The sequence below is a fragment of the Solenopsis invicta genome, chromosome 13 (assembly GCF_016802725.1).
Source record: "Solenopsis invicta isolate M01_SB chromosome 13, UNIL_Sinv_3.0, whole genome shotgun sequence".
NCBI lineage: Eukaryota > Metazoa > Arthropoda > Insecta > Hymenoptera > Formicidae > Solenopsis > Solenopsis invicta.
The window spans coordinates 792734-805044 of NC_052676.1; the positions used below are offsets into that span (position 1 = coordinate 792734).

At 36.6% G+C, this 12311-nt stretch overlaps 1 protein-coding gene across 7 annotated transcripts in view; it reads right to left on the reverse strand.

Moving 5' to 3' along the window:
- The window catches only part of LOC105199594, a 294478-nt gene that overhangs the window by 47562 nt on the left and 234605 nt on the right, over window positions 1-12311 (reverse strand). For 3 of the 7 annotated variants that reach the window (XM_039456693.1, XM_039456689.1, XM_026137034.2), the window contains exons 1-2: window positions 3412-3724; window positions 95-873 (exon numbers count right to left, since the gene is read on the reverse strand). The exons of 1 other annotated variant lie outside the window; for it this stretch is intronic. In XM_039456693.1, the coding sequence (XP_039312627.1) occupies window positions 95-329 (235 nt within the window). In that variant the 5' untranslated portion in view covers window positions 330-873; window positions 3412-3724. Of the gene's footprint in view, window positions 1-94; window positions 3725-12311 lie in introns of those variants that run through there. 3 more of the 7 variants (XM_039456692.1, XM_039456691.1, XM_039456690.1) reach the window with 3 other exon arrangements.

Below are 12311 nucleotides of genomic sequence, written 5' to 3' on the forward strand. Positions count from 1 at the left end.
AGTACTGGATCTTATTCGGCTCAAGTACCTTACGATTCGTCGTGTATAAATGATGATTTTTTATAGTTAAACGTAATGACACTGTAAAACTTACCAAGAAATACGTCAACCTTCTGCAAATTGTGATTAGTTCTGGGTTGGACCACCATGCCGCGTAATCGACCCTCCTTGACGCGAACTTCCCTCGTTATTCTTTCCTGAAGGTCATGAAAGCGCTGATGGTAACCGTATTGATCCCGCGAATCATGAAAATCGCGATGCTCCGTAAGAATTTGCGTGCAAGCCAATAACAGAAGGCCCACCAATTCTATTCGTAACATTTTGGACATTTGCCTTGCGTTTGTTGATTCCGCAACACCAAGTTCAATGCTCTATAGATAGAAGTTGTCACCAAAATAAAACACTGTCCAAATGATCATCAAATTTATTGTAATTTTTGGAACAACTCAGCGAATTGTTTCTTCTTTTTTTTTACGAAAAAAACACCGTGTAACACTTTAAAGTCTTGTCAAGTATATGGAAAAAATGATCACAGAAGTCGTAGAAAAATATTGTAGAATGTAATCTTTAAGAAGCTCACAATAGAGTGAGGTCGGAGCAACACGCGACAACTGCGACGAAACACACACACTCGCGATTGAAGTAAAAATAATTTTTCCGGCTGTCGTCAGAACCGGATGCGGAGGGAACGACTGCTCTTTCGGCCGTCGTTGGAACTTTTCACTTCGTAGCTTCCTGTCCTCGCGTGGATTGAGGAGTTACTTTTCTACACGTGCGAAGTTCACATTTTCGTAACTGTTGATCAATTTTCAAGATGCTACTTGATTTTATCCGAGTGATAGATTATTGCAAGATTCAACATGATATCTGTACCTAATTGAATTTTTAATTATTTCTAATCATCTGGAACTTGTCCATTAAATAAACCTGTGTGCCTTATATTTGACAAAACTAAGGTATAATTTGGTTCGCTGCGTTTGAATTGTTTTTTTATTGTTCTGATCAAAGTTAATTTTTTAGAGCCAGATTTAAAATTTATACGTGTTTTGAAAATGATAAAAAATTTGATTAACACATCGAAACAGTTGTGATGTAATTGTCCTATTAAACTCGAAAGAGTTGAAGTTCAATGTATCCATATTTACGGACTCGCACAAGCGCGATGGTATTTTCAATTATCTTATTTGAAACGTCTTGTGGCTGCTTTAGTAGACACGCATTCCTTGGCTGTATTTAAGCGAAGGAATCGCACCGGGAGAAAACGAGCTGGTGCGCGATGGCGATCGAGAGACACACGAGAGAGCGGAGCGTTTACCAACAGACGCGAGGCGGCGCGTTCTATTTGGGGCGAAGAGTACGTGCAGTCGCGCGAGCCGTCGCTCTCTCTTGGTACGTGGTACGTGCGTTCACCCTTGTTTGTCCCGCCAAGAATATCGCCTCCGGAGGACATGGCCGCGCGTCGCCGCGTTTAGATCTTTCAACTTACAACGTTACCCGTCAAAAACTCCAACCGCAACGCGGTTGAAATTATTAAACGAACAGTCAGAGCGTGATCGAATTCAATTCGTGTAAAATAATTCAGCAAAATATTTTCTTAGCTCGAGAGATGTTTCAATTTTTTCGCGATACATATTTCGTAAAAATGTTTCCTCATCCAGGAACATTTCACGAAGGCGTAAGGAAAAATTCCGCATGCAAAGACGTCGCGATATCTTTGCATGGGCACGAAACGACGACGTAAAAACTTCATAAAGCGGCGAGTCGCACGTTAACGTCGAGCGACAAGCGTTCGCGTTCGCGCAAATTCGATCGCGTGACGGGCGAAGTGCTCATTTCCCAGTATCGCGATAATAGTTTACTCGCAGTTTTGCGATATACGCGCGAGCGTCTCGTAATTTACGTCGGATAAATGACGTCGAGTTCGAAACTAACCTGGGAAAACGCAAGAGGCGACGCGAGAAAGAGAGAGAGAGAGAGAGAGAGAGAGAGAGAGAGAGAGAGTGAGAAGGGGGGAGGGAGAGAAGGAAGGAGAGACCAACCAACTAAATCCGATATTTGTGACGTTTACGGTGGGCAAACTTTTGAAGACTTGAACACGCCACACGATTTTCAGACCATATCAGCTCTACCTGTCAAGCTGGTGTAGTCTGTAACACCAGTTCCCAAGTGTGTTTTTTGAATACCTTTTAACGTAATACTTCCACTATAAATTCCTGGACATTTAGAAAACTACTTGATATTTTGACAACCGTTTTAATAAATAATACTGTTATTAAAATATTTAGCAAGAAAACATATTTTATATGGCTTCTATTTGGACGTGTAATTATAAACAAAAATTTTCAAGTGTTTTTTAATAGTCGGGCGTAAATTGTTTTTAATAATGATAATCCATCATTTTCACATTACATAAACCCATAGAAAATCTATTTAGAATGAACATTGTGTATGTTAGGACGTAATCTCGACGTTGCCAAAAAAGAGGATTCATAAGAGTTTCCTAGAAATTTTTGCGGGAAAAAAATTTTTCCCTAGAAGTTTCACACTTGTAAAAAGCCCTCAACGTTATTTTTAACGTTGACGATGACAACTGGAGCCTCCTCGACGAACAGAGCTGAATTGTACATTTTCGCATCGACGAGCACTTCTCAGGGTGAGAACTCACAATAACGGTTGATGCGCTCGATATGTCGCTACTACGTGTATGAATGTTACTTTTTAGTCTCCTATTTACGCGCCCGTCAAATAGGAAAACATTTATTAGAGTAATTATTTTTTGTTTTTATGATATTTCCTCATCAAATATATCAAAGGTTTTAAGATAAAGCGAAATGACACATTATATGTACTACATATTATATTTAGGCAGCAGCGCATCAAATGTGTTATCTTTATAATAATATAAATAATCTTTACGTATATTTTTTTTTAATTTTGGAATTTTTGCATGTTTTTTAGCAAGATCGACTTTATTTATATTCCACAAAAATGGAATATAAAATAAAATATTTTTAACAAATTTTTATATTTTCTGGCGTTGTTAAGGGATTAAGGATTGGACGAGCGAGTGTAAGCGATTATTGCAACAAATCCTATTTTGCCGACCGCTTGTGGCGGATAAGCTTATAGGAATTCACCGCATCCATCATTAATACTTCTTTTTACTTTCGTCGATGTTTATGATAGATTTTCAAGAGGTGAGAAAATCCCGCCACGTTATCACGCACCGTTATCATACCACCATTGTATCTCTCGTTCGAAAAAAATTCTATTTGACGAATTTTGCAAAAAGTTTTCCCTCGGCAAAAGTGTATCTAAAATTGCGACAAATTGTTACGCTGTTGCGTTGTAACAATTTCTATTTTTAGAGATTCTCGCGTCGCGCAAAATAGTTGAAGACTGATTTTTTACCCCTTTTCGCATGTCCAACAAAAGATTTCTCTGCCACGGCAACAATAAATTTCACTTCCTTTCACATATTCCTGATTCACGTATGTCTCTTGGTAACAATAATAAATTTAATTTCAGTAATTACACTCCATATTCCAATCATATCTCGTTATCATCGAGAAAATAGGACAGTTAAGAATATTGCAAAAATTAAAGTCCGATATCGACAATCGTTGAATAATCGGACACACTTTTGTTCTTTCTTTTACTAAAGCACATGTCGAAAACTCGTTTCGTCCCGACGAATCTTACGAGTGGACTGAGCCGGCGCACACGCGAAAAGCGCTTTCTAAAATTAGATCACCGATGAATCTTCGAACGAAGCGCCGCCAGGGCGAGGCGAATTTCAAGCGAAAACTTTCATTTTCGCCAAATCGCGCCCGTTGTTTGAAATCTGGCCGTATATGCACGTCGATGGCTGTCTAGAAGTGAAGCAGCATCGAGAGAGAAGGATATTTGTACTCCGGATGCTTGTTTGTGCTCATTGATCCGCGAATCGCGAAAAGCACCAACTTTTTCGTTTTCGTAGTTTGAAAGATATGCTCTCAGAAACAAGAATTTGATATATAATCGCGATATTGTACGTCAATCTTTTAAAGAATTTTCTATACACGAGAAATATTGAAACTGGAATTATACACACATAAAATTAATTTGACGACAAAAGATTTTAAATTAACAAGCTTTGACACGAGAGTTTAGTGTTTCCAAAATAAAAGTTAGTACTTATAAATGTTTTTTTTTATTCTACAATTTTACATATTAAATGTTGAAATATATATTTTATGTTATCTATATCATTTTATTTCTTAAAATCTTGAAATGATGTAGATGTAATCATTAATGCTATCAAATTAATTATTTTGATGTATAAATAATTATAAATTCAAGGTAAAACTTATAAAATTGGAATAGTGAAATTAATTTGATTCAAGTTAAATACGACTATAATACAATTTGGATTCAACTCGAATTTAACTACAGTTCCACCATCAGTTTAACCATTTTTAAAAAATTGAAATTACAACTTGCTTTCAAGCTGAATAAATCTACTTTAATGCATAATTCGGAGTTTCCCGGATAAATGCGAGACTCGAAGTCACCAGTGAGCTTAATGCGCGTAAGGGGTTCGCAAAATTAGTTTTGTATCAGAATTATCTGCTTCGCGTCTACGCACATGTATTCACAGCGTATTCACGGGACGTAACGACGTGTTAAATCTACGATAAGAAGGCTTTGAGGCGATCCCCTCGAGGCGCGGGTGGCTGGTTCCGCGATGAGTAGCTCCTCTTCAGAATCATCTCATTTACGTTAATGAACTTAGCTCATCTTCCAGACACAAAGAGGATGAGGAAAGGGTAGATGCCGTCTAGGAACCTCGCCTAGATGGATTTTATAACTGGAAGTTTAGCTCTTTAGAGTTTAGAAACTTTGGAAAAGAGAGGGTAAGAAAAAAGAGGCAAGCGACGTCTTCAATTTTTAGATGTTATAATCTTTTGGATCTTTATCTCTTGTTACAGGACCTAGAATGTTTTTTTACACTTATTAAAGCATAATTTGTTTTTTTCTTTCTCTCCCTCGCTCTTGTTCTCTCCTCCTTCGCACGTGTGTCACATGAAATTCTCGTTTGTGGATTATCGGATTCTGTCGAAATATGTGTAATCGTTCCGACACATGGGCCGCCAAAATGCAATTTCGTCCGTTCGTCTTTCTACCTTATAATATGAGGATTTGCCGCGACGTCGCCCTCAAAATCGCTTCATAAGTTTGATATATTATTCAGAATAAGCCGAATCTCGGCCGTACTTATTTTGCCGGCCAAGTTGATAGCAAGAAGGATCGTAAGGATCTTCACCATATTCGCTGTTCCATAATGCACAATGGGCTGATGTTTTCGCCGTATGATTATGCCTGAACGAAATGTCGTATCCTTTTTTTCTCTCAAAGCCATCTTTAGTGCTTTTTATTATATTTATTACTTTTCATTTACGTGTTATACACTCATTACATTTGTTACATAATATATAAGTACTTGTACAAAACAATAAGACAGAAATATTATAATACATATTACTTTTTCATAAAACTCTGTATGTTTTCAGAGTATGAAAGTCTAATGTCTAACAAAAATCGATTCTGAATAGTTGAAAGATTGAAAGATTATCGAGATTGATGTGTTGCTACAATATATGTACGCTTAAAATAAATGGATGTACATAATACATATATGTATGTATACGTATATGTGAATACATATCATTTTCTCATGATATAGTTTATTATATTACACGTATATAAAGCGTGTATTACACAAAATATAAATCACTTGCATGATTAGGTTTGTTATAAATGCGTTTCATCATAATCTTACGGAAAATAAGAGCGAGAAGCCGTCATGGCTATGTTGCAAGCCGATGCTATAATCCCGGTGTTCAGAGATATCATTTTATGTTTATTGTATAATGTCAGAATATTTTTATTTCTTAATGATATATCTAAAGTTTCTGATTGCAGAAAAATTCTAAATCGGGAAAATAAACAAATACATAATTTTGTAACAAAATACTGTGTTTTTAAATAAATTATTTTTTTTAATTATTTTTAGACTAGCCATATTTTTTTTCCACCAATTATGCAATGCGTTACGTTTTTATAAGTCACATCCTATAAGCAATAAATATTTCATTACTTTGAATCTAGAATTTGTTAAACATTTTGACGAATATAATAGTTTTAAGTTTCAATGTAAAATATTGATTATATACAAAGCAAAGAATTGAAAACTCTTATACTGTGCTATAAAATTAATATTATTTCTCAAAAATATGTTTACAAAATAAAATAAACTTTGATTTAAGAAAACGCAGAAATTTAATTTAAAAAAATATGACAAGCGCTGAAAATATTTTAATAAATTTAACATTTTTGAAAAAGCTAATCATACGTGTTTTCAAAACCAGAAAAATTTATTCAACATTTTTAATATCTCTCATTATTATAATACTCGCTTAGAAATGTAAACCAATTTTCTTCAAGAGGGTTGTTTTCACTTTTGTTTATTAGTAACTAAAAAAATTGTTGTATAGTTAGATCCGTATGTACTTACATAATGTTTCAGATTAATTTTAATTTTATACTTATCGAAATTTTCTTGTTCACGTGAGGGATAATATCCATCATGTTAATACTTTTTTTACATTCTGCTCATATAATTATTATATATTATTCTATATATAGTTTTCATTACATTACTAATTAAAAGTATCATTAAGTGTATACATTTATATATTTATCATATTTTATTTCTACTTATTTCTACTTATAAAAAAAAGTATTTATACGCAGCAAAGTTTTTGCTTGAAATGCGTGTTATAAATATACGCGGCGGCCGGCGTGGGTATTTGCAGAAATAGAGGTTCATTTATGTTCTATCTCTTTTACCGAGAACGGGAAGTCATTCGAACGTAAAACTGGCTGCTTCCGTGGATATGGCGGAATTCTCTACGGTGAAACGGTTATTGGTTGAAATCTATGGCGATACGTTGGTACATCGGCTATGTTGTAACGAGACGGCTTCCCTCGTCGAGAAAATTTCAGATACCACGTAGTTCTTTTAGATTACACGTGTTATTTTACCAATAGTGTAATTTCTATTTGCGTTTCTTTAATGCGTCGCTTTAATTCACGAACAACATTTTCAATGTTTTATTATATTGAATTAGAAATGGACAAATTCTTTTTCCAATCGTCAGTTTTGAAATTGTTGAGTTTTCACCTCGTTGTTGATCTTTTATACTGTCCTATTCTTAAGCGCTTCAATCCGCGGAGATTTAATTCCCCCGGGAATTAGAGGATAAATCCTACTATTTCTGGATCCTTTTTCTCGCGCGGTACGTGTATTACAAGACGGTTTTGCGATCGAAGCGCGATTTATTACAGCGATACCGGCCGCACACTGCGTGATTCGCGCAGATTTAGCGGCGGCGCCTGTAGCCGAGAGTGCCCGAGATTTATCATCGCCACGTATAGAGGTGCCTTCCGACACGGGCTGCCTACCTCGCGGGTGGTCCTACGTTGTGATAAATCAAAAGGTGGGCGCTTGGGCGCTAAGGGCGCGCTACGTGTCGCCGGAAATGACTAGCGAAAGCTTAGTAAGAATGTCTTTCTCTCGTATTAAACGCCGCGCCGCGCCCCGCCGCGCCGCCAGCGATCTCATTGCTGATTATCTATCTTCCAGGATTGATTTCACTTTCAATAAATATCGATACTTGGAAAATAGTAGCGAGTAAAGAAACTGACTAGAGAGAAACGTCTAGAATTTTCTGCAAAACTTTAGTCAACTTTGTTAAAAAGAAACTTGAATAGAGACCTAAACTGGAAAATCAAGAATCTTGAAAGGAAATTGAAGATACTAAGATACTAGAAATCTACACGTGGAAGGATGAAAAGAGAGGCGAATGCGAGAATCTAAGAATACGAGAAGCTAAGAATTAATTATCAGTATCAATCTTCGGTTCTTTCGCTAGTGTGAAGTTCTTGTTTAATTATCACGGACAGCAGTGATACTTATCGAGCACTGCTCGTACTAGTATTCGGCATCGGGTGAGTAAAAGTATCGCTGGCCAATTAAATCGAAGCGTCGCCGATCGGTTCTCGGTGTCGTTCTCGGTGAAATTCTTTACCCGGTTGTATTTCTTGCTGAAAAGGCGCGCTTCCTTTTTCTTTTCCGCGCGATTACTTGCGCGAGAAGTTAGCCGATAGGAGAGGAGGAGGAGGAGCAGCCCGTCCCTTCAATTTGGAGGAGAAAAAGGAGGGCATAATGAGCGGCAGGGATTTAAAAGCTAATTAAACTTCGCTGGGAGGGTCACTACTCGCCTTAGCTAAGTAGAACAATTTACGGTAACTCGAAGAGGAGCGTAGCAGCAGACAACTTGGCGAGGAAGATCGAGAGGAAGGAAATCTCGCAACCACTCTCTGAGGAAGTCCGATAAATACGAGGCAGGGATAGATCAAAGATAGTGAATAGGAGCTTCACTGAACGAAAAGCAGATATAAAATTAGATCCGCAATAGTAAAAGTAAATTGGATGACATTGAATGATAATAATGCCTGATATCATATTGCTTGCTAATAATGCCTCCGAAATGGCCGCTGAGAAAATATTTTCTGAAACGACATTTTCTATTACGTACTTGATATTTTTCTTTATTCAAATTTTATCCTCTCCTCATAAAAATAAAAATATCAAAGTGTTGGTGTAGAAACAACAATATAATATGTAATAAAGAATCACAACACGCAACCACTATGTGCAAAAGAATTTTTTTCTTCGCTAGAATTTTTTTTTTCCCCATCTGGCGTCCTACTTGATCCATCATACATGCTGTCGAAACCGGAAGTATGGACGTTGCTGAGGCAATTAATTTCCTTTAACGGCCGTGAAAGCTCGCTCGGCCCAGTAATTAAATGGAGTCGGACCTATGCGAGTGGCACGCACGTGTCGGCACGTGCAGACACGTGTAAAAAATGCACGCGTCTTCCTCCGAAGTGGCGGTGAAATCGATCGATCGAATCTGGCAGCTTGAATTTCGACCATTTGGCATCGATTGGCTTGCTCGCTTGGTTAGCTGCCAATCGGTGCGTATCAATCGTGATTCAATATCGAAAAGTCCGGTGTTGCTTTTGTATAAAAAGTAACGGCAAATATTAACACTGCGAATTTAATCGCCCCAGATGCACTGAATGTGCATTTACATGTGCAATGTCTATTTTCTCACGGATGGCTGACTGGGAAAAATTATTATTTGCAGCGTGCGACGATAAAATTATACGTTTATTATATAAATGAAGCAAAATTGTATAAATGCCATTAGCAGCCATTAATGCAATTTAAAAGCATTGTAGAGAAAAGAAGTAAAATCTGTTTCAAGCGTAGAATGAACATGCTTTGAAATAGTATCATAACAATTGAATTATTAAAAAATATAAGCATATAGGAAGTCAGAAATTATGATTATGGTTTCACATCAGCCAATTCGTTAATTATTCAAATTTTCAGTACACACGGTATATAATGGTTCGCTCGATGAAATTGCCTACAATATTAATATGCTTAATGTATAATATCTCGTGTATAAATAGAGGAAATAGAACAGAATAGCATTAATTATTGATTTTTAAAACTTCTCGCGATTTGTTCCTTCCATTTGTTCATTTTAATATTCTTATACAGAATTGTAAGTCTCCTTATAACGTTTTAAATTTTCATTATGGTGTGACTTGAATTTTTACTCTTACCAGCTTCGATTGTAAATTTGTAAAATTTTGCAAGTCTTTTTAATCACATCTTTTGTTAATCACTTAAAAAAATTTATATTCTTATATACTTAAAATATAACAAATGTGACGCATACACAAAAAAACAAAATTTTTAAATTGCAATTAAAATTAGTATGTAAGTCTGTCCAAATAAGAAAGTACGACGTTTATAAAAAAATCTTGAGAGAAAAATACGATTGTCAAATAGTTAAAAAGTCCAGAAAGTCTTTCTCTGTTTGTGTGCGCGGTTTTAACGCTTTTAATACCCACCGATGCGATGAACCGTCATGAATATGCGCATTAAGCTCACGGAAAATACGAATGGGAGCCCTCTTAATAGAATTTAATGTCATCAACCTCGCTTCAGCGTTGAACTTATGTGGGACGCGTGCGGAGTAATTAAATGTTCCGCAGCAGTTGCAGCTGCAAAATTAACGATTTTTTGCGCAAAGCATTAAACGTTCCTGTTAGAAGTGATACAGTTGTTATTACATAACCGCTATACATAAGGATACAGGTGTAATAACTGTTTCTTGCAAGAAATCTTGCAGAAATTTGAAAACACTTATAAATAAAATTAATAAACGCAATAAGTATGCAAATCTGATCTTGGGAAATTACAAGTTGTGTATGTAAAATAAAATAGATTTCTGGCTGTGTTTATCAAGCGAGGCACAACGAATGCAATTTTCTAGAATCTATACTAAAGTTTCGAGGAAGGAATTTCATAAAAGTGCAATTTGTTCAATTTACCAGCGAAAGAATTTCGCGCGTGAGAAGCACTACAAAAAGCGCGAAATAATAAAACGTGCATTTTTCCCGGATTCCATAATGCATGCAGCGCAATGCATAATACCGCATTTTGGATTGCATTTATAATAGCTATAGCAATTTCGTGAATAATAATGCGCGATACACGCCCTTTTTACTTATTTACGCTTCTTGTTTCACATTTAAAAGTCGCGGTGAGCAGATAAAATTCCGTAAAAGTAACGGCACTTGTTTCAACTCGATTGCATAAACGCTCTTTGTCCTGAAATTTCGAATCAACCAGGATTGAAGTTGTGTCCATGGTATCGTATCCTTCTGTCCTCAAATTCCTCTAACCTCGGATTACACGACAAAATGAAATTTCTCTTTCCACGTTGACAAACGTCAACGATTCTTATTGATTTTCAAACCCATCAAAAATTAGTGAACATTCTAAATGAAAAAAAAAGTGTATCAACGTATATTGAATTTATTATAAATTTATTACTTTTTACTGGTTTCGCTGATTTACTCAATTCAACAGCTATTCAATAACTGTACTGTTAGAAAAGTTAATATAATCAACGATATATCTTGCATTTCACCCTTATTGGTTACTCTGGTTTGGTTGCAACTTCAAACTCGCTTCTACCGATCCTCAAATTTATGTATAACGTCCTAGGAAGCGGAATTGCATGGTCGGAACACTCGTCCTTGTAGGATCCAACTTTCATAGTCAGTGACGGTCCCAGGATTCGTACGGCGTTCTGCCGCACGAAAAGCGGCATCGATTTCTTGAATTTGAATTCGTACTCGGCAGTCCGGGCACGAATTTCTCGCGTCACACCCTGTCGGCTTGGCGACCCTTGTCTCAAATCCTTTCCGAAAGACCCTCACACCGAGCCACGTTAAGAGATGTCATTTTATCCTCTCGCATACCCCCCTTTTTTATTTTACCGCGAAAAAATCTCGGTCATATTCGCCATCGGTCGAGCGATTCCAATATCACGTCAGGGCATTGTCAGTTGATGATTAATACGTTCCTAGAAATCGATGGAAAAGAACATTTCTGTGACAAAAACGCTCTGCTTTTTAGACGCCTGTTAAACAAATTAAGTATTAGAAGTTTCATTTGTCAAAAATTTCTAAAATCCTTAAGAAAATTAAACTACGAAACTGGTTAAGCTTGGTGCAACATTTCCGGTTATCAGGCTCTCTACACTTTAATAAATAATCAGCTTTCTTTTTCTTCATTTAACGTACCTTTAAAAATTATATGAGCATATCCATTTTTTTAGCATTGACAATTTAGAAATATCAAATTTAATTGGTTTTCCATTCGATTTCATTACTTTTTTTCTAATTTTCTAGGTACATTAAAATCCCTGAATTTTTTACACTGCAAATACAAGAATCCTAATGCCTCAAATCTTCTTCTCCTTCGCTAACAAATTTTATATTGTTAGATTTTAGAGCTTTTGCATCCGTAGAATCTTAGATTGGTTGCGTGCCTGTAATTTCAACGGCATCCTTGAATTCGCACGAACGGAGTCCTGGAAAGGCTGCATCCTTGTGTCGTAAACGAGAAGACGTTCTCGACGCGGATTTCCGCTCGGCGTCTTTGTGGCCGGAGGCGACCAATTTCCACCCCTTCGAGAGGTGGCACAGCGCCCCTCGCGTTGACTTTGCAAATATTTAACCACTCCCACTCCCCAGGCTTATCCTTAGCCACTTCTCCGTCCAATTATTCTTCGTATCTGCCTTAGCGAGAGAAAGTTGCTTCTGATTTTTTA